Raw genomic sequence first — 26,716 nt, 5'->3', positions numbered from 1 at the left:
AAGATGAATGTGTTGACAAGAAATTATCGGTGGAAATCAAATTTATCAACCCATGGAGGTCTGGATTTGGAGTCACACTCAACATTAAAGTGGAAAAACACACTACAGGCTGATCCAGCTTTGATGTAATGTCCTTAAAACAAGTCAAATGAGGCTCAGTAGTGTGTGTGGCCTGAATGAACTCCCTAAAACACCTGGACATGCTCCTAATGAGGTGGCAGATGGTCTCCTGAGTGGCAATTTTGCTAATCTTGGTGCTCTTTGGCAAATGCCAGTTATGCTGCACGGTCTGTAAGCACAACACCCACCTGTGGATGTCGGGCCCTCATACCACCGTCATGGGCACTGCTTCTGACTGTTTAAGCAGACATATGCACATTTGTTGCCTGCTGGAGGTCTTTTCGCAGGGCTCTGGCAGCGCTCCTCCTGTTCCTCCTTGCACAAAGGCAGAGGTAGTGGTGTTGGGTTGTTGCCCTCCTACGGCCTCCATGTCTCCTGATGTACTGGCCTGTCTCCTGGTAGCGCCTCCATGCTCTGGACACTACGCTGACAGACACAGCAAACCTTATTGCCACAGCTCGCATTGATGTGCCATCCTGGATAAGCTGCACTACCTGAGCCACTTGTGTGGGTTTTACGGTACCACTAGAGTGAAAGCAGCGGCAGTGACCAAAACATCAGCCAGAAAGCATAGGAACTGAGAAGTGGTCTGTTGTCACCACCTGCAGGACCACGCCTTAATTAGGGATGTCTTGCTAATTGCCTATCATTTCCAGCTGTTTCCATTCTATTTGCACAAAAGCATGTAAAAAGATAGTCAATCAGTGTTGCTTCCTAAGTGGACAGTTTGATTTCACAGAAGTGTGACTGAGTTAGATTGTGTTGTTTAAGTGTTTCTTGTGCAGTGTATATACACACCTGTAAAGACACAATAAGAAAATACGGTGTCCTGCTAAATGAATGGAACACAAATAATAGAATTAGTGTTACACTGCAGAGTCACAACAAGATTGTGTTCCACATCAAGGTTCCATTTTGAGCAAAAATTTCAATACTAGACTAGCATAGCTGGCCACTTAGCCTATTTGTTTGAAGAATATTTGAAACTCTGAACATTTATTAGAAGAAACATGAACAATTGCAATGTACAGAACATAATTTAATGACTATACTTTATGAAACTGCACCATTAAAGCCTATATATTGCTTTACCAATACACTTTACGGCATTAATAATTCTCATGTGTTAAAATTCACACATGTTAAAATTAGACCTTTACAGATGCTTGAGAGTTCCATTTTAAGTAGCAAACAGTGGCATTTGGGCTCCACAAGGGGCTCCACCATGCCTTGATTACTGCTTAACTAGTTAAAAGACCCGTGGCGTCAATTAATTATGTATTTTACATATTCTTCAATGCAAATATGCAATGTAGTGCACAGTTTCAAAGTGTAGATACTGCACAATTATTTATTTTGTTTGTCAAAGTATAGGTGAACAAAGTTTTACATTGGCTGCCCTTCATGATACACTCCTCCCCATTCACCCGGGCCAGGTTCAGAGCATAGGTGTCTATACATAATAGTCAAAAATGGAGTAAACTGGTATGGTTGTGATGTCTGCGTGAGCCTTTGTGTTTGCATGTGGACTCATCCATCACAGAAAAACACTGATCCAGTTACAATCTCTATCACACTCAGCTCACATGAAACATGATGACACTTTTCAGCTGTCCTGGGCCAACCAGGCAAACTAATACCCACTGAAACCAAACGCCATCGCCATGGTTAAATATTTCAGGAGTGTTGAGAGTTTGATTCCTGTTGGGGGGGTTAAAAAAGCTTTTCCCCTTTTTTCTCTGACAGCCAGTCTTGCTTCAAAGAGTGGTAGGTGCTAGAACTGCGTCAAGGTAATGTACATAATCTATTTATTACAGTCGCTGTCATTTCAGCATTTTACTTGCTTATTGTACATCCATTGAAGACATGATGGAAATTAAGTCATAATTAGTTTAATGCTTTAATATAAAAATGCATCTAAAATCCCCAAACAACTATTGTTTGTGACTGTTGCTACTAATCTGTTCTCTTAGTAGAACATGGTTTAAAAAAAACAAGGTTTGCATACTTATATAATATAAATAATTATGCACAGGATTCTACAGTCGGCTCTTTTACTAGATGCAGAGGTGTGTGGGGAGATGCCAAATAGGAAGTGGTGCCAGTTCCTCTCCAAATACTATCAGATTCATTCTGTATTCTGAAAGCACATTGCTGGTCAGAAAGCTGATCAGTTTATTTGTCTTGGGGTTTTTTCTTTAGTCTGTTCTTAGGACAAAAATCATCATCATCATGTACCTGAACTCTCCTGGAACAGCGAATGTGTGCATGTCGCTGAACTTCATGGGAAAGAAGCTACGGAATCACGTAGTTGCCCCAGCTACGAAGCAGCGTACGTGCAGAGCCCTATACTGCAGACTGTTTCTGTGTGAGGTGAAGGTGTGTGAGTGCGGGTGCAGGTCCTGTTCCTCCGGAATGTGTGTGGGAAGTGAGGACATGTCATGATGGGGTGTGAATCAGGTTTATTTATTTTTACTGAATCATATGAAATCATGTGGCCAGTTCAAACAGGACTTGTGATAGTTACTTTTTTCTCTCAAGAGCTGTAACCTTTCTGTATTTGCTGCCTTCAGTATTCTAAGGTCTAAATAGGGAGGTTCCTTCAGTTCTTGAGTACATTGATTCTGTAACTGCTGATTTTCCACATTGGCCAGCACTCCCCATCTCCTCACAAACTCTGTTATTTGAACCTCCCCATTCCCTCCTCACCTACAAACCCAAATTATAACTCCAAGGGTGACCCCTGTTGGACATGCTGACACATCAATTTCATAAAGCTGCTCATCCGTTTCCAATGTGTGGAGCTCCTGCTCTCCACCCATGCTGCATAATACAGATGAGGAGGCAGAGAATAGCAGAAATCAGGTGAAACCCAGGCATACTCTTCAAAGGCACACACAGATAGCTGTACATGTGAGCTGTCGGTGCTGTATCAGTAAAGTTCTAGATCTGTTCTCTGTTTACTGCAGGGGCTTGGGAGACCACCAACCTATCTCACTGCCCTGACGAGACAGCGGACCCTGCTGGCCTTGGACGTACCTGCCTGGCCGGGCCAGTTCAGGAGGAGCTGCCAGGCAGTATGCCTGATCTCAGGGAGAACGTTTGGAAATGTCAGCCCTGCACCATTCACAACACACACCTGGACCAGGTTACAGAAACAGGTGAAAAAATGCTTTACCTATAAATTACACTTAAATATACAGTACAGGCCAAAAGTTTGGACACACCTTCTCATTCAATGTGTTTTCTATATTTTCATGACCATTTACGTTGGTAGATTCTCACTGAAGGCATCAAAACTGTGAATGAACACATGTGGAGTTATGTACTTAACAAAAAGTGGAGACCTGACCTCCACAGTCACCGAACCTGAACCCAATCCAGATGGTTTGGGGTGAGCTGGACCGCAGAGTGAAGGCAAAGGGGCCAACAAGTGCTAAACACCTCTGGGAACTGCTTCAAGATTGTTGGAAAACCATTTCAGGTGACGATCTCTAGAAGCTCATCGAGAGAATGCCAAGAGTGTACAAAGCAGTAATCAGAGCAAAGGGCGGCTATTTTGCAGAATCTAGAATGTGTGTTATGTACTTTTGTTAAGTACATAACACACAAATGTGTTCATTCATAGTTTTGATGCCTTCAGTGAGAATCTACCAATGTAAATGGTCATGAAAATAAATAAAACACATTGAATGAGAAGGTGTCCAGACTTTTGGCCTGTACTGTTTGTATATAAAACACAAGGTATTTAGGATGCCTGGGTATTTCAAGAATTCAACTTTTCAGTTACCTGGGTATGTAAACATCTTCTAGATGAATTATTAACATGAAATGTTATACATGAAATGAACAATGATATTTATCAATTTAAACACATATTTACTGTGATTAAATATCTAATGAAAATCGAGTCTTTTACCATATACGTCTTCTGTAGGAGAGAAGATAAAGACGGAATAGTGCCGAAGAATAAGTTCTGAACTGTGTTCACTGAATATGTGTGATTTAGTTTCTAAAAATATGACTCATCATAAAACTGCATGGAAAAGTTAGAATTCCAATTCTGGATTTAAGAAGAGAAAAGGACTCACTTATCCTGACACATATCATGAATAGTGGCAGGTTCTGTTGGACTTCTGAGTATAGTACCATAAGACATGTGAACAATAATTAAAAAATAATAAAACCCTAAACCTTGTGTGATTGTGTGAAGACTCTTTTGAAGGTGTCTTTAAACATGCATAAAAACGTTCATAACAAGTCACTAAACTGATTCTAATTCGTCATTGACATGAGAGGATATGTGAAAATTGGGCTTCAGGTTTTCAGTCAGATAATCTGCTAGTTTGAGGGCACCAACAAACTCAGAATGCATTACAATGATACCGTTTCATTACCAAAGATGCACGTGAGAGTGTAATAAGAAATATAGAACTCTAAGATTTTGGCTGACAGTAGGTTGCGAAATAAGTGTTTCACTTTAATAACTAAATTAAATTAGCAAGGGTAATCCATCTAGGCATGCCTTCATATAAGCCAATCTTTTTTCATTATTTTAACGTTAACAAGTTACTTTTACTTTAATTAATATGGGAGGAAAGGGTTTTTGACTGGTTGGATTTGTCATATCAGGTGTGAGTTTTTTTTTTTTAAGTGAACACCCTTCACATTTTTGTAGATATTTCTTTGGGACATCACTGCAGATATGACACTCTTGATACGATGTAAAATAGTCAGTGTACAGCTTGTATAACAGTGTCAATTAGATATCCCCTCAAAAATAACCTAAACCACTTGCATTTCCAGCATGATGATAAAACGTAACTGGTGGATGTTGGAGATCTTCTATTCAAAGATGCACCATGCCCCACAGATACAGGGTTTAAGTATGGAGGCCTGCTTGGCCAGTTCAGCATCTTTGCCCTCATTTTATTTTCAAGGCGATGGTCGTCTTGAAGGTTTGGGTTCGTTATCATGTTGGAATACTTCAGCCCAGATTCCAAAGGGACGGGATCATGATCTGTATTCATTCGCCGTTTCCTCAATGCACTGTAGCTCCCCAGTGCTGAAAGTACTCATTCAACCATGCTTGGCAAGAAAACGTGTCCTTGTTTTTCTCACCTGGTTACTGTCACACACGCATGACACCAGAACCAAAAAAAGTTGATCTTTACAAGTGCCATGTCAAGGAAAAATGTAAAAAATATTTACACATTAATTTAGTTACGTTTGTGAGATAGTATATGTTGCTACAGTCATTTTATGTATTTTTAACATTTTCCTATAGCATATTTAGAAATATATAAATAATTAAGTGCTATATTCTGAAGTGCTGTCTGCTATTTTAAGGTGTGAAAGACCATGAAGCATCATGGCTAAACAAAAGCAAGATCAAGTGGAACACATTCAAAGGCTGGCTTGCAACCAAACGGCCGTATGAGGCAGGTATGCCGAAAGGTATGGCTCATAAGTGCTTCTAAATGCAACAGCTATCTGAAGTACACTGTAAAATTAGATGAGAGTCAAAATGTCATAATACAAAACTCTGTTATTGCTCAATTGGTCAATGAATAATGTTTCTGTACTTTTAGAAATTGAAGCTTTTCTGCAAAATTAAACAGAAACATAGAAGGGGTTTCAAACACCTCTGTAAATACTTTATGGCTTTTCAGAGTCAAACTCTTCCCCTGTGAACAGAAGAGAAGAAGAGAATGAGGGGGCAACAGATGTCAAGATTTTTATCCCATATGACTCTGCCAAGCTGTGCATTACGCAAGTGAGTGAAACGTTTATCTGAAGTTGCTCCTCTCCCTGCAGCACCGTAACTGTTACAGGTAAGGAAGTGGACTCATAATCACAAGGTTGTGGGTTGAGGTGCCAGTGAGGTCCCCTTGAGCCCCCACACACTGCTCCCTGGGCGCCTTTTATGGTTGCCCAGTGCTCAGTAAAGATGATGGGATAAATGCAGAAAGAGAAATTCTGTTGCGTCATTGTGTGCTGTGCTGCAGTGTATTGTAAAAATGGACGCAAGGAACAAACAATGGAAGATCTGATGCCATTAATTATTAGCATTGTTGCCTGGATATGCAGAGGCATGGCACCCTTCTCATTTATTAACATGGGTAGATTACTGTTGCAGTGACATGTAAATATTGCATGTACAAATGGTACCAATGTTACAGAAAAACACAAATTAAAAGAAGAGAGAAAGAGAGAAAGCAGGGAGCCAAGCTTCAGAGAGCCAGCCTGGTCCTGGAAAAACAGGGAGGAGTGAAAAGCCCCCCTGGAGAAGGGAAAGGAGAAACTCTTTTATACTCTGCATTTGACTCCCAAAAAGGTTGCCAAAGACCAATCAAATAGTCCTTTGTCCATGCAGAACATATTGTGGTCATCCACCCTCCACAAGACTTTCCCGTCATGGCACCTCAGGCCATTTGTTCTTGTTAGCAGAAGGCCACAGCTTGGAGATAAAGTGGGGGGTCTTCATGGACATGGAAATCCCCATCTTACAGTATCACAATGACAATGACAAATAATTTCACTTTCACATTCTCCTCTATTGTCAAGATTGCCGATGACATGATAGCGTTGAAAAGAAAACATGTGGAAATGGTTCAGGAGCTGGAGGAAAACTTTCTCATGGCGGCACGTGAGAATCAGGTGTTACACCTCCTCATGCACACATCATGCTCCTAAACATATGTACAGCAGTCAAACTGTGCAGCACTGTAACAACGCTGATTTCACGACCTGGCTCACAGGAACGAACGGTGAGCCGAATAAGAAGTCATTACCAGGACAAGCTGAACTCTCTGAAGAGAATGTTGGACATTTATCAGGAGAAGATAGAAAGGAAAAATGCATACTGGGAGGAAAGATTGAACGTAAGATGCTTTTGTGCTTCTTTTCCATCAGGTTTCATTTGTTACATTTTGTTTGATTGTGTTGGCATGTATATACATTTATGCCATAATGAATTCCTTCCGGTTCATTGGACTCTCCAAAATGTTTTGATGTTCAAAAAAGACACAGGAATTTTGTAAAAGATAATAATAATAATACTACAAGCTCAAAGCTAAATCATGGAACCATTAAAAATATATATTTTCATCTATTAAGTGCCACATTCATTTTTATACTGTACTAGTTTTATATGAAACCCTGCTCTCAAATGCAGAAACTGAAAGAACAGAATCTTGGCCTCCAGCAAGAGCAGAGGGCCTTGGAGGTGAAGAACCAACAGGAATGCGAGTCCTGGCTGAGAGAAAAGGTCTGACTGGAAACAGATGGTCATGCCACATCTAGCGGGAGCCTGATGCATACAGATAAAATGAGCTATAAATCATAGACATAATTATACAGAATTTTCACTCACCTATTGCGCCACATATACAGATTTTGTACTGAAATAGTCGCATCACAATATTATTGTCATATAATTTGTGCTATACTTTATTTGTAATTGTGTATTGCACATATCCACGTTTGGTCTTTTTTTTCTTATTTAGAGCAAGATTTTAGAAATGTTCTCAACCAAGTTAGACCTTCTCCACAGCCACCAGGCTTCAAGTAAGGCTACATCAGTTATGTCACTGCAGACAAATGTACAAATGTTAAATCAGTCTGTTTGACAACAGCCATAGAGGAACTGCAGTCCACCAGGCAGGAGATGGAGAAAATGCAGGAGATGCTAAAGACACCACCATCTGAGGAGAAGGGCAACCAGACAGATGATCAGGTCAGTGCAGTCACAAAATATGTTGTAAAAAAGACCATGTGGTGTGAGAGAGAACAGAGTGCGTAGAAAAACTCTTTCTCCTTCCACACAAAAGCACTGTATTCAACCACTCCAACTTGATGTTACCTGGCAGAAAGAGGCATGGCACAATAGAGGTTAAAAATGAACAGTTTCTAATTTATTAACACCGGTAAATAATTATTGTAGTTACATGTGAATATTGAATGTAAAAAGGTACCAAGGTTACAGAGAAAATACAAATGAGAAGAAAGAGTAAAGGGGGAGAGGGAGGGAGGGAGATAGAGAGAAAAAGCCATGAGAAAAAATGGGAGAAGAGAAAAAGACTCTGAGCAAGAAAGCTCAGTCCCTTTTTCCACATGTGAGCAGACCTTTATACCCCTGGCCTACAGGAAGTTGTCACTGACCAATCAGAACCTGTTGTTTCTGATGTCATGCCCCTGGTGTCTCCCATCTGGGGAAGACAAAGAGAGTGGGCGGTCCTGACGGCTGACACTTCACACGTTGCCGTCAGACAAAAGGCATGTAAATCAGAGGTGTTGAATCTTCACGCACAACCATTGACACAGGAATGTCACATATCTTCTTGTAGACAGCTGCTATGCAAGACAAAAGCATGGTCCTGTTATGTCCATTCTTACAATGTTCAGCAACAGAAATAAGCTGTGGAATTGATTCTATATTTTGGGCTTTTTTATGGCCTTTTGCATTTTATTTCAGCCCACAACATCTGAAATTCAGATGTTTCAGCAATTGGCACTGTCATGAATATATATATTTGTACTGAGCAAAAGTTTTAGGTAGGTGTGCAAAAATGCTGTAATGTCACAGCTGGATGCAGCTGGGGACACAGCGGACACCAATCCGCATAACCATGGACAGGCGTGGCTGATTAGGCGTTTACGGTTGGAGCACTGTTATAAGGACCTGTTGGGCAGAAGACAAATGTTGCTGCATTAAAGTGGCCTCTGTTACTTACCTTCATGTCATGGTCATGACATGTAAACTAATAATTAATTTCAAACATCTAAATAATAATTGTTCATTTTTAACCATTTACAAAATGCAGAGCGAGCATAAAAATACTGCATCGGCAAGCAGACTGAAGTTTCAAGAAACGACCAATGTTGAGTGTGTGGTCAGCCAAGGAGATGAAAGTCAGAAGATGTCCAGCAGTGTCATCGGATCAGAACTGGCAGTTTTGCCAGTGGGACCCGGGAACACCCATCTACAGTCCGGAGAACTCTCAACAAAATGAATGAAAATTTAACTGGGGTGCAGAAAAAATGGCAGCAGGTGCTCTGGACTGTTGAGCCAAAATCTGAACATCTGGCGGATTGTTCACCAAAGGACGGAAGAGCTGTGATGAAGGGTTCCTTGCTTCTGCAAATGGAGTTGGTCAGGATTTATGATTAAGAGACAGATACTTGTCCATATTACAATACATTCAGGTAGGCATATTAGGCCCCAAATTAATTCTGCAGCAAGACAATGAGCCCAAAATATACAGTTAGTGTTATTAATAACTATCTTCAGTCTAAAGAAGAACCATGAGTCCTGGAAGTGATTATATGTGAGGTCAGGGCCCTGACCTCAACATCATTGAGTGCTTACATGAAGGATTTGATGAAGCATACTGACACAGAAGATCTGTGGTTAGTTCTCCAAGTTCTCCAAGATGTTTGAAACAACCTCCCAGCAGATCCTACACTAACTATAAAAACTACACGCAAGAAAAGCAAGAAAACTCATTTCATTTAGATTTCTCTTCGGGTAACTAACTGAAATTTATTAAAAATAAACTATTAACAATTTAATTTCTAAATTTCAATTTCACACCTTCCAAAATATTCTCTTTACATTAAATAATTCTACATATTTTCTGCTTCAATTGGCATAGTGATACATGGTACACTGGCATCTACAACTTAATACCAAAAGTCTAAGCAATTTTAATAAAGGCACAAGATTTCAGTCCGTGCAGGATTACTTGAAACACAATGTTCATTATTAAGGGCCAAAAAGAAACTCAGATGGAACACTCATTTATTACATTAAAGAAATTATAAATGTAATTACATTTTTTTTTCTGCAGGATAGTGACACACTGGATCCCATAGAGGGAGCACAAGCCCTTCTGCAGGCATCAAGGGAACGATTACACAAGCGAGAGAGGGAAATCTCACTGTATCTGGATGGCGAGGTTCTGGATGGAATAAGCCACTCGGCCTGTACTGCGCTGCTCAAATCACTTGTACAGAAAGTGAGATTAATGCACAATACAGCACTCAGCTTCATCTACATAACACATCTTCCACAGGATGAGCCCAGGTTCAGTATTGGCCAGTCACTATAAATACAGCAGCTCAGAAACAACCCTAACTATGAGAAAATGTAACAAACTGCACCCAAACCAGTCCACTCTCTATAATAAAGCTGTTGGCCAACACTGAATCGTCTCACCACTGCCGAAGAATCCAGAATTTTATTATGAAATGTGTTGCAGGCTCATCATGTCTACAGTGAAACATCTGAGGCAAAACTGCTTTTTGACCAAATGGCAGAGATGAATCGATCCGATCTGACTCTCGCCAGAGAGGGTTTCAGTCAGGCTCAGGCGGCCATACAAGAAGAATGTGAAAAGGATGAAGATGAAAAGGAAGCTGGCAAGACAATGTAAACACTCTTCTCTGACAGTCAATGATATTGAATTTTTAAAAGAAAGCTGCAGATATATTTTATTCTTTAGATTTGTTGTTAAATGAGGCAGTAATAATGGTCTGCACATTTTTGTAGTTGGAGATTGCTTTCTTGTGTCATCCTGGTGTCACAGGGAAAGTCTGCCCAAGTCTGAGTTTCACCAGAAAGCCAAGATGAAGGTGCAGAAATGTGAAATTTCACAAATGGCTCTGGACCTGATCCAAAATGGGTCGATCCCTTCACTCTCAGGTAATAAGAAGCATGGATGGTGGCCCATAGGGATGCCCCATGTGTTTTTACTGCACCGCTGGGCAATTTACCTCTTAATAGACATAAAAAAAAGGCCATCTTTTAGATGGATGTAAGAAGTGGTAGTGAGTGTCTTCACCACGCCAAAAAGAGGAGCAGGTTTGGATGGTTGACCAAGAACTCTGCAGTGACTAGATTAGACCACATCACAGAACCCATTCCGCTACACCATCTGAATAGAAGATGGAATGTGCTGGTTATATTACACATGCGTGGACTATAATCAGAACTGTAATGTGGCAGTTGAGAGGACTTTGTTAATCAATTGGATGCTGTTATATGTCCTTGCAGGTTCTTGTGGACGTGAAACAGCAAACGGGGTTGAACCACTGGAGTCAGTGAACAATATTGTTCGTACAATCATAAACTAATAGTAAGCTTACTTCTCACCCTTGCATGTAATTGCACTAATGCTACATTATCCACAATGTTCTCCTTTAGAATTTTGAGAATTTCCGAAAAAGTGAGTTCTTAACTTCAGAGACAGTAAAGAGTGTAGGACAAGAGCTGCTGGTTCTGCAAGCTGAGGTGAGCATTTAACTCCCTTTACGTCCTGATGAACACTGAGAAAATACTTTTAAAAGGTTGAATTATTTAATGCAGATAAATGAATCTTTAAATCCAAATTTGAAAGTTTCCATACAGTAAACACAATTCTGAAATATTTCCATAATAGATAGTGTAAATGTCATAGATGCATTTTATATGTAATTAAATACTAATTAATATTAATTAAATTAGAAAATATTTTTTGATCTATTTAACAATAAAATAAAAATAAACACACCCAGATGCATTGTTTTCAACCCCCCAATTGCTCCACATCTTTTTGGAACCACTGAACAATAAATTATTTAAAAAAATACTTTCTTTATCCTCTTTGATCAGAAAAAGTGACAAATTGTCAGTGAACGTCAGTGAACTGAAAGCTGTGATTGTCTTTTTCTGTCTTTAAGTTAAAGCAAGTCAAAGATGATAACAGGAAGATAATTGAGAATTATACAACAGAACGAACCATGAGGAAGAAATACTACAACTTGGTGGAGAACATGAAAGGTGAACTTCATGAAATCTGTTTGCCCATTTACCTTTATTCCATTTATAACTTCCCTTTTTATTAAATTTTTAAAATATGTATGATAAACTGTATCATGAAACACAAAGCAGAGCAAGTTTATCCTCAAAACAAACCTAAACTGTAGCGAAGCAAATAAAAAACATTATGCATAATTTGTGGGGGAGGTGTGGTGGGTGAAGACCATTAACAGTTGAGCCCATTTGCTGCATCAATGGTCACTGCACAGCAAGTCAGATATTTAATTAACAGGAAAATTCCACAAAACACCAACACCCTAGTCAGTGCTATGCAATAAAGCAGAAAAAAATAGTGTCTGTGGGTAACATCAGTGGTCTGTTGGTGATGTCTGTGAAGATTCTCAGTCATCCAGGTGAATTTGTCTGAAAGTTGAGTCATGGCAACTGGACTTTCTTTCTTTAATGTAGAGACATTTTATTCTGCATCCACAGAACTTTGTCAATCTGTTGGTGATGTTATGGATCTTCACATGTTTAACATGAGCATGGTTTGGTGGTGCTGAGTTGGAAAAAGTTGACCTGGTTGATCTTTGTAAAAAGTTTCATATAGTCCCAATTTAGACATGTCTGTCACTTGATCTCCAGGCAAAATCAGAGTGTTCTGTCGCATAAGGCCCATGAGCCGACCTGAAGCAGTAAGAGGAGATGCCACTATTGTGTCCTGCTTGGATGAGTACTCTGTTATTGTGGAAACAGCTCGCGGTCAGAGGGAGTTCCAGTTTGACAGGATCTTTGGCTCAGAGAGCTCACAGGAGGAGGTATTTGAGGACACCAACAGGTAACACTGGCTTACTAAAAGTTTTTTTGAGTAAAATAGTGGTTTTAGTTTGATCATCAGTTCCAAATAATATATAACATGTTTGTGCAGTGTGTTCAACCAATGAGGAGGTTGTTTGTTGTTCAGTGTTGGAGTAGCATACGGGCACGACCTGTTGGGGTTAAGGGGGCAGGAGGGAAACGCCCTGTGTCTCATCTTTGCGTGGACGCCTCACTATGTACAAAAAAATATGATTATGGCTCAATAAAGGGTCTCATTGGCTATAGTTCATTATCAAGCCAACTCAAAACTGCCCACAATTTTGTGTAGTCTAAACTTGGCTTAAGTGATCATTTGCATACTTCCCCTACTGATGCTTCCCTGCATGACGCCGAATATTCACATTTACAGCTACAATTCAAATGATATCTTATAAGCCCACTCATGAAACCATTATTTTGTTAACCTGGTGGTACGTTGTTGTTTTTGTGTTAAAAGGTGAAATTACACCCTGTGTTCCCTTGTGCTTCTATGTGCACAGCTAATAGTACAGCCAGGTACAATGACGAGAAAATGAATCACAGGCCGCGATAAATGTTTCAATCAAACACCTTTATTGCAACAACTTGGAAATAAACATGAACAAAACCCCTCTTTGTAGCATGCACAGGATACACACACAAAAAAAGATGTTACAGTCAGGTGGCAATTTCCTCAGTCTCTGTAAATTCTTAGTTTCAGTCTCAGTAACCCTTTGTTACTGTAAAGCGCAGAGTGCAAACACTTTCTGTGCACACATAATATAAAGATGCAGGCCTGAATCGTAGCTTGTGTGCGGTGAGGCCACAAAATCTCCCGATTCTCTGTGCAGGTGCACAAAATTGTGGCCAAAACTGTCCATCTATGCTCTGTGAGTGAAAAAAAAAAAAACAGCTATCCGTGGCTCTTTGTACTCTCTCCTTGCTGTCACTTCTTTCTCTTCTCTTCTTCTCGTGCAGGTGAGCGTAGCACCGCTATCTTTTCGAGCGGCTCACTCTGCAGCGTGCACAATCTGCTAACTAATTATGACCAGGGCAACACAAGCATAACACAACCAATACATCTAACTCATTCAGTGTTGCTGTAGGTCTCTTGGCAGCCTCCCTGACCAGTTTTTTCACCCTTTCACCCATCAATTTAGGAAGAATAGTCTGTTCTTGGCAACATCATTTTTTTTTTTTTTTTAGAATTTAGTATTTAATATTTTCAATATTAAATCTGGTGTTGTGGAGTTTTTCAATGGAGCTATACGTTACATTAAATGTGGGGAAACTTTGTAGTCTACATTGTAGTCTATTTTTTTTTACATCACTTTTAACAGGGGTGTGTTCATTTTTTATATCCACTGTATAGGCATCTGAAAAATAATCATTTAAAGATTTGCATGAATATCCATAGTAAGCCATGAAATGCCATTCATCCCAAGGTTAAACATAGCATTTAATTTTATTTTAGACTTATTCAATCAGCAATCGATGGCTTCAATGTGTGCATCTTTGCCTATGGGCAGACTGGATCAGGGAAAACCTACACCATGGTTGGGGACAAAAGCATGAAGAATCCAGGAATCATACCAAGAACATTTACGAAGATTTTTGAAATCATGCATGAAAATGAAGCCAAGTTTGATATCAAGGCAAGGTCTTGGGCTAGATGAAACAAAAGGCCTGTTGCCACATAAAGTTATTTTGAAATTCCGCTCAGTTTTGATCTGTTCACTTCGTGGCATGTCTTTTCTCAGGTTTCCGCCTACATGCTGGAGCTCTATAATGATCGCCTCCAGGACCTTTTTGTGAGCCCGGCGGAAGCATTCAGCAAAAAGATAGAATTGAAGAAGGACAAAAAGGGGCTTGTCTTTGCCCATGGAGCAGAGACAAAAGACGCAGCCAGTGCCGGCGAGCTTTTTGCGCTGTTCGAGCAGGGCTGTGCTAATCGACATATTGCTGCAACAAGTATGTGCTTAATGAAAGTTCAGAATTTTCCTGTTAAATGGCTTGGACAAATTGCTTTTAGTTACAGTCACTTCTAATGTACAGGAGTTACATTGCTACAGTGCCAACCATGGCATCACAGGATCGGCCTGACATCTTTTAGGGACTGTGACATCCCTTTGGGATATTTTTTTAGATTCATTAAGCATAAACACTGGTCAAATAGGCAACTGACCATGGAAGCATATTTTGTGTATGTGAAATGTTTTTGCACCTTAGAAATGAATGTGGAGAGTTCCCGCTCACACCTGATAATTGGAATCATGATGGAGAGCCGAAACTTTACCAATGGCACTGTTTGCTATGGGAAGCTCAGCTTGGTGGATTTGGCGGGCAGTGAACGGGCAGCGAAAACAGGAGCAAAAGACGAGCAGCTTAAGGTCTAAGTGACTCTCATATCCCATCAACATCAGTGACTTTAAAAAGTATAATGTTCATTTCAACAGCCCAAGGTGCATCACAAAAAAAACTAACTAGCCACTGCCTCATTTACTGAGCGTCTTGTTTTCCTGCATTTTATATAATAATGCAATAATGTACATACAATGTTTTTTAATTTTTAGTGTTTTTTAGAGACATTTTCTTGCATAAGGCTGTTACTTAACACTTCAACAATCCTTACTTAACAATCAATTTATCATATTCAAACCATGCATACAGCAAATATACAGCTGTTCTTTAGTTCCTGTCCTTGGGCCTTAAGGTTTCTGGTTAGTTCAGCGTGTGCTGACAACTGGTCTCTTGCTATGTTCGTAGGAAGCAAACTCCATCAATAAGTCTCTCAGTGCGTTAGGCGATGTGATTTCAGCCCTGTCCTCTGAACAGCCCCATGTGCCATACCGCAACAACAAGCTCACCCAGGCCATGCAGGACTCTCTGGGAGGCAATGCTAAAACACTCATGTTTGTTAACATCTCCCCTTCTGAGTGCAACGTGGAAGAGACACTCACCTCGCTCATGTAAGAACAATCTTAACTGTTGCATGATGTCTGAAAATGTATGACTTGTACCAGTGTTAACAAGGGCAACAAAGCGTTTGTGTGTTCCTTCAGTTATGCAACTCGAGTGAAAGCGATAACCAATAATGCACAGAGGAACATGGACAGTAAAGAGATAGCTCATCTTAAAGAGGTTGGTGGATTAGAATAATGAACACTGGACCATGTTTTATGCAAAAACACACAAAGAAGTGTATGTGAAAAGTAATTCAATGATAATGTACATTTTAGAAATGTATTTCTAAATAAGTAAATGTCCTCTGTCCTCCAGATCATTGTTAAGTTAAAGACTGGACAGCCTGTTGAAGAGGAAGAGGTCTAAAATGTTCTGTCAGAAACTTCTGAAATGTCTGTCTCTGAGGGAGAACTTCTCAGCAGTGGTGTGAGGTGGCCAAACTATAGCCTTGTTAAATGATTAACATAGATAAGAGTCTGCTGGTACGAGTCGTCAGTTAAACAATAACCAATCAAATTTCATTTAATAGTACACGACCAGGATAGACAGTCACGACTTCAACTATACTCAACTATATTCAACTGATACTTCAACTATACATAAAGTATCTTATACTTCAACTATACATAATGAAAGTGGACCAAAAATATGTCCCTGTTTAGCACCACACTGATATCTATAAAGTGGAATCTGACATAAAATGATATTAACATGATGAATGCCTGTGCAATGATGTAGAAAGATAGAAAGATAGTTATCCTTCCAGAAGACTAAAATGACTGGATATGTCTAATATAAACTATAAAATAAAACATGTTGTACATAACATGTATATGTAATATACAGTATGTTGTATTATTTGAGGGTATTTCTGGTGTCTCTGAGATGTAGAACTTACTAAAAGAATGTGTGTGCATGTTAATCTGGGATAATGGACTCAGTCCAAACTTCATGCTCAGTTCTGAGGAGGGCATCGCGTGCTTAGTAATGATGGGAGCCCCAGGGAAAGAGAAAGGGACACACAGGGCCTCACTGAGAATCTAGGGGAGCACCGGGGCAATTACGAAGTCACTTGGCCAGCCACTGCTTCTGCTATTGTGGGAAATGTTTTCAGGGTGCTTTAATGTCCATTTGGCAGGTAGGGACTCTTACATGCAGTGGAAGAGACAGTACTGTCACGCATTGCAGTGGACTGACAGACATGAACAACAGACAGACCACAATATGTCCATTTGCAGACTTTTAATTTCAAAATGTGTTTTACTGTATAATCATTGTTTGATTTTTGTCTTTCCTACGGCTCATGTCTGAACAAAGTGTCTGTATTATATACAAAGTAATAGAAAAGAATATTACTTCAATTCTCTTTGTAGTTAATACTTATAATACATCATATTATACTGATACATTTTGTGAACAGGACGGGGGAGGCATCAAGTAAAAATGACCAGACCATGAACAGACACAATTTGGGCAGCTTTATACAATCATACGCAGGTGAAAACAGACAAGCATTGCATGGCAATGTTAATTAATAAAAGTTATGCAGGTTTTGTATTTATTTAATTTCTTAAGAATTTCTTAACACTATGTTTTTGTTCTATTTTTTTATTTTTTCTATTTTGTTCTAGATTTATAAAGCTTCAAACAAGCATGAACATGGTTAGTAATGAGGCTAATGCAAATAGTGATTTTGTAATTGTGGATAGGGCATGTCTAGTATTTTTCTGCTATTTATTGACTTACCAGAAGAATACAGACTGTCAGGATTGCCTGCAGCTGGGCTCCACACCGGAATGCAATCCTGACGCCCCATAAATGCCGGAAGTTTTCGCCCGTTCGGGGTCGCTGGCATTTTCGTGAACTTGATATTGTAACCGCGTAGGTTTTCGTAATTTCAGTTCTGGCAATCGCCACACGCCTACGGGTTTGTTTAAGTTCTTTATTTACGTTAAACTGTTTTCGGCCACCGTGCCGCTGTTTATTTGTATTTCTTTATTGTTTGTATTAATAAAACCCCCTTCCCAGAATGTCAAACCTCTGCGCTTCCTTCCCTCGTAAGTCCGTAGTCGTGACACAGACAAATGATTTATTATGTTACACGTTTTATTTAGTCGGTGTTCTGGATTAGCACCATACATAAACTTAAACCTGTGATGTAATTCTCATTTATGCAATTTCAGAGCAAAATAATTACCACCAGAATTTACATTTCAGATTTCATAAAACAATATACCACAGTGTTAACAGACATGATTAAATATTTCGTTACACAGTATTTTGTTAACAATTTATTTCAAATAAATAATTTCATATTTCTTTAGCTTTTTGCTATCAGCTCCAGAACATGAAGTGTTCTGCAAATGTATAGACATTTTTATGTTCTTTATGTTAAAACTCTCAATACAGCAGACAGTGCATCTCCGGGGAGAGACTCTGGTCCTAAATGTTTTGGGCTTCATTGTTAACCCAAAGTCAGCACTGAGTTCCAGTACTTGGCCCGGAACATTTTCTATGTGAAGGCAGTAGAGCAGTGTAGTCAAAAACATTAATATTTCAAGACGAGCAAAAGTATCACCCAAGCAATGCCTCTTTACCATGCCAAATATCATCACCTTCTCTGTCAGGGCCTTATTAAAATGTCTTGACTCACTGAGAAACCTTTCTGGTCTGAATTTATCTGGGTCACCCCATATGTCACTAGAAAAAAGTATATAAATGTACAAATGTATTTAGTGGTTAACAGCTACGCAATAACATGTTACGGAATACTAAACGTTAAATGATCTTCTGGGAGAAGAGGACTTCACATGCTGTGACTTATACTGCCAGTCCTGCTGTAGCACACACTACAGAGCTAATGACAAGGCCACCAGGTGGCCCAATGTCACATGGCATAAAACATATTATAAAACATAGACAAAGTGGTAGAAACTTTACGATTTGAGTGAATAACAATATCTTTGGTTAAGGTTATGAACAGTTATTTCAGTGATCCTCTCATTAACACAAGTGAGAGTGTTGAGGAGATCATTCTGTCATACTGGTTGAGTTAAAATAGCAAACTGGATGCTTTAAAAGAAGAGTGATGCTTGAAGTCATTGTTCTTCCTCTGTTAACCCTGGTTACCTGCAAGGAAACACGTGCAGTCATCATTACGTTGATGACTGCATCATCAGGGCTTCACAGGCAAGGATATTGCTGCTACTAAGATTGCACCTAAATCAACCATTTAGCAGATCAAGAACATCCAGCAAGCACCATGCTCAGGAATGGCAGCAGGCAGGCGTGAGTGCATCTGCATGTACAGCGAGGGATGGCCTGGTGTCAAGAAGCCAAGAAAAACAGCAAGGACAGACTGATATTCTGCAAAAAGTACAGGGATTGGACTGCTGAGGACTGAGGTAAAGTAATTTTCTCTGATGAAGACCCTTTCCGATTGTTCGTGGTGCATGGAAAAATTATTGTAAGGAGAAGAATAGGTGAGGGCTACCATCAGTCCTGTCTCATGCAAACAGTAAAGCATCCTGAGACCATTCATGTGTGGAGAAGCTTCTCTTCCAAGGGAGTCGGCTCACTCACAATTTTGGAAACAACCATGAATAAAGAACGGAACCAAAACATCCTTCAAACAGCAACTTCTCCCAACCATCCAAGAACAGTTTGGTGAAGAACAAGGCCTTTTCCAGCAAAATGGAGCACCGTGCCATAAGGCCAAAGTCATAACTAAGTCGCTCGGGGAACAAAACAGTGAAATTTTGGGTCCATGGCCAGGAAACTCCCCGGACCTTAATCCATTTGGTCAGTCCTCAAGAGATGGGCGAATTACAGAGGTCTTGGGAAAAGGGTAAACACTGACTCTTGATGTAATAGTTGTCCCTGTAACTACTGATTGTAAGTCGCTCTGGATAAGGGCGTCTGATAAATGCTGTAAATGTAAATGTGTTACTCAAAACTTTTGGCCACGACTGTAGAGCAAGTAGAGATCAGAAGGTGAATAAAAAAAAAAAAAAGCTACCTGTTCCTTCATAAACTGCGAATCCCAGGCTTCCACACATATATCTGTCACGTTCCCCTCTAGCTCAGGTGATGAATGGAGGACGCAGGTTGAAAAATGAGAATGGCTTATTTATTTTCAACTCAGGAAAAAATGAAACAAAATTAACCTTTCTTGTAGTGCCACGCCTCTCCTCAAGAGGTCTTGTTGCAGGATCCTCAGCGAGGCCCTCAGCGTGAGAGGCGAAGATCGCCCTTGTCCTTCACAGGCCTCGAACCGGTATCTCATGGGAGAGTTCGACCGCTGGGGGCGTGGCAGAGGTGGCACGAATGTTACAGTACCCCCCCTCCAGGACCGGCCCCCTACCGGGGGCGAGAGCGGCCTCCTGGCTGCGCAGGGCCACGCCGAGGCCTCCCACCGCGCCGTGGTTGGGCCGGCCGACTGGCCGGACGGCCCCGAGGTCTGGGTGATGGGCGATCTGGCCGTGCACGGTGATAGGCTTCCTTCTGCTCTTGGCTGAGGACGTCACGGGCCGGAATCCAACTCAGGACCATACCCCTCCCAGTCAACCAGGTACTGCAGCCGGCCCTGACGCACCCGCGAATCGAGGAGTTGCCTCACTCGATATGCAGGAGCCCCCTCGACCTCCACAGCCGTGGGGAGCGTAGGGGTAGCTTCCCCTTCATCCAATGGTCCAGGGTTGACAGGCTTAAGAAGGGACACATGGAACACAGGGGAGACTTTCATGTGCGAGGGTAACTGCAGTTTAAAGGAAACGGGATTAACTTGTTTGCGGATAACAAAAGGCCCTACGTACTTGGGGGATAACTTCTTTGATGGGAGATGGAGTTGGAGATCCCAGGAGGAGAGCCATACTCGATCACCGGCCTTAAAAACAGGTGCTTCTCTATGACGCCTATCCGCCTGCTTGGTGAATTGACGAACAGCACGCTGTATGTTAGAATGTGCTCCCTCCCAGACCCTCTCTGCCCCCCGGAACTACTCGTCCACCTGAGAGACCTCAGATGGGGATCGATCCCAAGGACACAGAGGAGGCTGTCGCCCGAGCACACACTCAAATGGCGTTAGACCGGTAGCGGAGTGACACAAAGAGTTCTGGGCGTATTCTGCCCAGACTAAGAACTCCGACCAGTCGTGCTGCCGGTTGTAACAGTAAGCCCGGAGGAACCTGCCGAGCTCCTGGATTAAGCGCTCATCCTGACCGTTGGACTCGGGGTGGTAACCCGAGGTCAGGCTGACGGAGAACTGAATCCCCGGATAAACCTACGGTAAAAGTTACCGCTGCAATTCCTTTACCGTTGTGGGCTCCGGCCACTCAGAAACAGCCCGTATCTTATGATCATCCATGCTAAACCCCGCCAGCCCGATGTTATAGCCGAGAAATGCTACTTCCCGCTTGTGCAATTCACACTTCTTGGCCTTGGCATACCACCCGTTTTCGAGCAGGCGACGCAGGACGAGACGGACGCGTCTGATGTGGTCGTACTCGGTAGGCGAGTAGACCAGGATATCGTCGATGTAGACGATGACAAAGTGAATCAGGTAGTCCCTGAAAACGTCATTCATAAATCCTTGAAAGTATGCGGGGGCATTGGCCAGCCCATAGGGCATGACCCGGTACTCATAATGACCAGAAGTTGTGCTGAACGCAGTCTTCCACTCGTCGCCTGCTCGAATCCTAACCAGGATGTTGGCACTCCGGAGGTCAAGCTTAGTGAAAAATGTCGCCCCCCGGAGTTGCTCAATAGCCGACGGGATTAGTGGAAGGGGGTGTGGATACCTCACTGTGACCGCGTTGAGCCCTCAGTAGTCAATGCAGGGCCGGAGTCCGCCATCCTTCTTCTCTCAGCTGGAGAACGGGACCGCACGATATATCCCTGCCTGAGGGCCTCGGCCACATACTTCTCCATTGCCCGAGTCTCTGGCTCAGACAACGGATACACACACGACTGAGGGGGTGTTGCTCCAGGCTGGAGATCTATGGCGCAATCCCAAGCGCGGTGTGGGGGGAGGCTCGAGGCCTTGGAGGCACTAAACACCTCAGCCAGATCAGAATAGTGAGGGGGAACAGAAACGGGCGAATCAGCTAAGGGGCTTTCAACGGAAGTAGAACTAACGGAAACGGGTGCCAAATTGCAATGAGAAACACAAGATGGTGACCACGCGGTAATCGTGTTTTCGACCCAATTGATGCTGGGGTTATGCTGGCGTAGCCAAGGTTCCAATTCAGATTTGTGAGTGACTGGTGCATTACTGACGGGGTGACCATCCAGGGCCCGAACGGTGATCGGCCGTGGCAACTCCACCCAGGATATCGAGAGAACCGAGACCAGGGATAAAGAGATGAAATTCCCAGCCGATCCCGAATCTATAAGGACAGACACAGGGATAGTGTTATCACCATGGGAAATTACACCAGAAACAAAATACTGAGAACTGAATTGGTAGGATGTGGAGGATTCTCTAATACAAGCCCCCTCTGGTACTCAAAAGCGTGGGCACCTGACCTCACGGCATCCAGCCCTAGATCGGCATCGCGGCAGGCTAGTTCGGTCTGTAAGCCTGGGCTCAAACCGTTCCGGAACACTTATGAGCACAGGCTCATTCCAGCCACTGTCTGCGGCAAGGATCCGGATCCGGCAGCGAAGCATGATGGTGGTCGAAGCTGCGGGGCTCCACCGTCGGTGCAGGCGGAGCTGGTGGTCGTGTAGGGGACTGCAGGGTATTCACCACTTGCTGGAGTAGCTCAGAAACCTGTATTAGCTATGTTTCATGGCAGTAAAGTATAGGAAGCAGCTGGGGGGTTCTTCCGTCAGCAGAGGGATGAGTCCATCTTCTCTTGTTCGGGTTCGGTCTTCTGTCACGTTCCCCTCTAGCTCAGGTGATGAATGGAGGACGCAGGTTGAAAAATGAGAATGGCTTATTTATTTTCAACTCAGAAAAAAATGAAACGACAAAATTGTCCTCTCTTGTAATGCCACACCTCTCCTCAAGAGGTCTTGTTGCAGGATCCTCAGCGAGGCCCTCAGCGTGAGAGCCGAAGATCGCCCTTGCCTCACACAGGCCTCGAACCGTTGTCTCCGGGATCTGCGGCATGGTGGAGCTGTAGTGAGACTAGAGTTGAGTTCCTGTCCTACCATGGGATTCACAGTCACTGCCGTTTAAGGACAGCATGCAGTGCAGCAAGGAACTTGTTGTGTGAGGGAGACCGAACACAGGACCAGAGGGACCGGCTGGTTATAAAGAGGAGTGGACAGACCCATTACCGCTAAACTAACCAATCACCGATCAGAAGTCATTACCCCACTAAGCACCCGTGATAAGCACCACTTACCTGTGATGAAGAACAGGTGGGAATAATAAGGGTGCTAGTGAGCCCCGGAAGAACACACACTAATACATGGGAGAGTTCGATCGCTGGGGGTGTGGCAGAGGTGGCACGAATGTTACAATATCAAAAGACTGGGTTAAAGACTAAACGGTCAGTAAGGTCCATTCTACATCTACATACAAATAAACAGACCTTAACCTGAAGAAAAAACTTTTTTCACCCTACCTGTCATTATTGACGTGACACTGATTGATGAATACACTGGTGTCTTTTGGGGTAAAGTATCCATTAAGGATTATGTTTTCAGTGGTGCTGAATTTTTATGTCTTGCTCTCACACACACACACACACACACACACATACCCTTACGCACAGAGATTGTTCCATATTCTCTACATTGTGGGACTTGGTGATCCTCAACCCATCTTGGCTTCTGAGAGACACTGCCAGTCTGAGAAGCTCTTTCATGTTGCCAATGGACCTAATTTGTGTTAATTGGTCTTCCAGCTCTTTGTTATGCTCAAATTTACTTTTTCCAGCGTCTTATTGCTACTTTTTTGGGATTTGTTGACACCGTGAAATTTTGAATCAACATATTTTTCCTTTAAAATGATACATTTACTCAGATGAAATGTTTGATCTGTCATCTACGTTCTATTGCAAATAAAATATTGACATTTGTCATCTCCACATCATTGCATTCAGTTTTTATTCACAATTGTTTTAGTGTCCCAACTTTTTCTGGAATCTGGTTTGTAATTGTTAGCCTATAATCGAGTGTGTTGATGCAAACAGGGGAAGAGGTACGGTCTAAAGCTCTTTTTAGGTTTGCTTTTCACAACTGTTAATGAACAAGAAAAGACTGGTCCAGCAGAACCTAGGTTCCCAGGAGAGCCTGGGAAGGTCACTCGGAGTGTTGAAATACTACCGAAGCATCTAAGTTGGCCTGTAGTCCAAACATTTGCCTTATATCAGAACATGGAACATGCCAGGCCTGTTTACGATGCATCTTATTCAGGAAGCACCACAGGAGAGAGAGTTCTCGGCATGTAATGTAATTGGAGCTGACTGTGCACGCATGCTGTTAGAAAGACAAGCGATTCATTGTTTTCCAAAGCTAACATCACCTTCTCGACATGCCTGTTCATTGTAGCCCATGCCTTGGCCTGTGTGCTGTTTATCGGTTTGACTCTGGGTTTTCACCAGGAAACACATCTGGATTCAGGAATTTTGGGCTGAAGTTCACTTGGGGCATTTTCTTCCTTACTGGAGAGCCATGTATGTGAGGTGGAACCCCAGTACTCATTGTTTTAGAATTGAGGGGGTGATCAGGTCGGTCGGAAGTGGAAGAACTAAGTACATTTGTGAGCTTCTCCAGTAAACTGGCTACGGTAAAAGGGAAATGCACATCTGTGCTCACCAGCTCCAAAGATATCAATGACAGTGTGGACTATCTTTTTGTGAGTTTGTGAGGACAGTGCCTGCCCAGTCTTCATCCCTGTCTTCACACAGAGCAATCGGGGCGTCTGTGATGTCACGAACGCAGTTCTGCAGAAGAAAAACAAGACAAACCGTGGCTGAAGCAACCAATCTGACAAAATTACAGATCAAAAATGACCACAAGGAAATATACAAAGGCACATCAGCTGGTCTCATGGATTTTGATTGAAAAGTACAAATCAAATGAGGAAACCTCGTGGAGATTTCGTTTGTAGAATTCGCTGCGATTTTGGTTCAGCAGTAGCGCACAAGGACACTCAGCAAAAAATGGTGTGCGTTGATGTTGGTGCTTAAGCAAGCTTTTACATGAAAATAATGAACCCATTCATTCCATGCCATGTTACCAGGGTGTAAAGAAGAGCAGGTTTTCTCCTTACGCCTCACTGTGTTATAAACAGTACTGAGTAATGAAGCAAAGTGAAGTGATTGTCACATGTGATACACTGCAGCACAGCACACAGTGCACACAGTGAAATGTGTCCTCTGCTTTTAACCCATCACCCTGAGTGAGCAGTGGGCAGTGTAAAAAAGACCATGTGGTGTGGGAGAGGAGAATAGAGTGTGTAGAAAAACTCTTTCTCCCTCCACACAAAAGCACTGTATTCAACCACTCCAATTTGATGTTACCTGGCAGAAAGAGGCATGGCACAATAGAGGTTAAAAATGAACAGTTTCTAATTTATTAACACCGTTAAATAATTATTGTAGTTACATGTGAATATTGAATGTAAAAAGGTACCAAGGTTACAGAGAAAATAAAAATGAGAAGAAAGAGTAAAGAGGGAGAAGAGAAAGAGAGGGGGAGAGAAAGGCTCAGAAAGCTCAGAGGTCCTTTTTCCACATGTGAGCAGACCTTAATACCCCTGGCCTACAGGAAGTTGTCACTGGCCTACAGGAAGTTGTCACTGGCCTACAGGAAGTTGTCACTGACCAATCAGAACCTGTTGTTTCTGATGTCACGCCCCCAGTGCCTCCCATTTGGGGGAGACAAAGAGGGTGGGCGGTCCTGACGGCCGACACTTCACACGTTGCCGTCAGACAAAAGACATGTAAAAACAGGGGTGTCGAATCTTCACCCACAACCGTCGACACAGGAATGTCACACCTCCCCCTGCAGACATCTGTTATGCAAGGCAAAAGCAGGCTCCCGTGATGTCCATTCTTACAGCAGCCATGACAGGCACCCAGGGAGCAGTGTGTGGGGACGGTGCTTTGCTCAGTGGCACCTCAGTGGAACCTTGGCAGATCGGGATTCGAACCGGCAACCTTCTGATTATGGGGCCGCTTCCTTAACCGCTCTTGATCTCTTGATTACAGCCAGTTTCATGCATCATTTTATTTCATTTTAATTTGTTGTGTGATTTTGTTGTAGGCATGCATTTTCATGGTGATAATATCAAGTGAAGGGCTGTCTACCGCAGTGATAGATGATACCTTATCAAAGGTCATAAGGTGCTCTTCAATGTTTGCCTCCATGAAGCTGTTCATCCTGTTGATGTCCTGGACCATCTTCCGCAGGGACGGGCTGGGCAGGTAGCAGAAGACTGGGAAGAAGTCAGCCAAATCCCTGCAGCAAAGATCTGGTGAGGAACTTCTTGTCGCTCTAGTCGTACCTTTTCCCAAAGCACAAGGCACACACCACATTGGCCACAGAGGTGACAAGTGTGACCGCAGGGTCCACCCCTCACCTTCTTGCTGCTGCGTTTTGAGAGCCTCTACCATCTCCACTGTCTCGGCACAGATACTTTCCTCCAGGATACAGCTAGCGCTGGAGTCCTGGGCCTCTGTCTGGGAGAAGGTGCGCAGGGCGTTCTTGCAGACCTTTTTGTGAAGAATCCAGGCGTCTCCATACTTCTCGCTGAAGGTCATGCTGGTACTGTTTGCGATAGTCGAAAAAGTGAACAGGTCTGGGTGCCCAGCAAAAGCGTCACCTTGCTGTATGAGGGCCTCCTTCATCCTGACAGCTCCTGACAGCCAGGAGGAGCAGGACAAAAATAAAGAGGGCTAAGTTGGTGTATATAAACAGTATTCACATTTCCAACTTGTGTAAGAAAGAAAGAAAGGAGGAAAGGGAGGATTCTTTTACCCCAGCCTCAGAGCGCAGGCTCAGCTTTATCTAGTAGAAGCTGCGGGTGTCTGTCAGGAG

General features: G+C 42.3%; 2 protein-coding genes across 2 annotated transcripts; one reads left to right on the top strand and one right to left on the bottom strand.

Annotated features, from left to right (window-relative positions):
- Nucleotides 1–1,812: 1,812 nt before the first annotated feature.
- On the top strand, nucleotides 1,813–17,560 carry kifl (kinesin family-like). The gene is made up of 23 exons (XM_028996490.1): nucleotides 1,813–1,910; nucleotides 2,323–2,452; nucleotides 3,090–3,281; nucleotides 5,470–5,577; nucleotides 5,793–5,896; nucleotides 6,688–6,780; nucleotides 6,882–7,004; nucleotides 7,298–7,390; nucleotides 7,629–7,689; nucleotides 7,758–7,858; nucleotides 9,972–10,139; nucleotides 10,383–10,552; nucleotides 10,710–10,825; nucleotides 11,177–11,235; nucleotides 11,327–11,413; nucleotides 11,842–11,941; nucleotides 12,566–12,758; nucleotides 14,232–14,412; nucleotides 14,518–14,728; nucleotides 14,987–15,147; nucleotides 15,524–15,726; nucleotides 15,820–15,898; nucleotides 16,037–17,560. Exons 2-23 carry the CDS (start codon nucleotides 2,353–2,355, stop codon nucleotides 16,085–16,087), a joined length of 2,754 nt encoding a protein of 917 aa, XP_028852323.1. The 5' UTR covers nucleotides 1,813–1,910; nucleotides 2,323–2,352; the 3' UTR covers nucleotides 16,088–17,560.
- LOC114799625 (cytochrome P450 1A1) lies at nucleotides 16,897–26,716 on the bottom strand. The gene is given in 10 exon segments (XM_074933658.1): nucleotides 16,897–16,913; nucleotides 18,129–18,421; nucleotides 23,296–23,382; nucleotides 23,878–23,911; nucleotides 24,491–24,527; nucleotides 24,529–24,618; nucleotides 26,005–26,137; nucleotides 26,139–26,256; nucleotides 26,259–26,537; nucleotides 26,657–26,716. Coding segments are annotated over 9 exon segments (1,077 nt in total). The 5' UTR covers nucleotides 26,527–26,537; nucleotides 26,657–26,716.

The sequence above is a fragment of the Denticeps clupeoides genome, chromosome 11 (genome assembly GCF_900700375.1).
Source record: "Denticeps clupeoides chromosome 11, fDenClu1.1, whole genome shotgun sequence".
Classification (NCBI taxonomy): domain Eukaryota; kingdom Metazoa; phylum Chordata; class Actinopteri; order Clupeiformes; family Denticipitidae; genus Denticeps; species Denticeps clupeoides.
This window is presented reverse-complemented; position numbering and strand designations above follow the sequence as displayed.

Excerpts from the sequence above, each read along its gene's own strand:
- kifl (XM_028996490.1), top strand. The coding sequence starts at position 2,353 with ATGTACCTGAACTCTCCTGGAACAGCGAATGTGTGCATGTCGCTGAAC. Across the intron at positions 11,414-11,841 it reads TGCTGGTTCTGCAAGCTGAG|TTAAAGCAAGTCAAAGATGA; the intron begins GTGAGCATTTAA and ends TCTGTCTTTAAG. Across the intron at positions 15,148-15,523 it reads CAAAAGACGAGCAGCTTAAG|GAAGCAAACTCCATCAATAA; the intron begins GTCTAAGTGACT and ends CTATGTTCGTAG.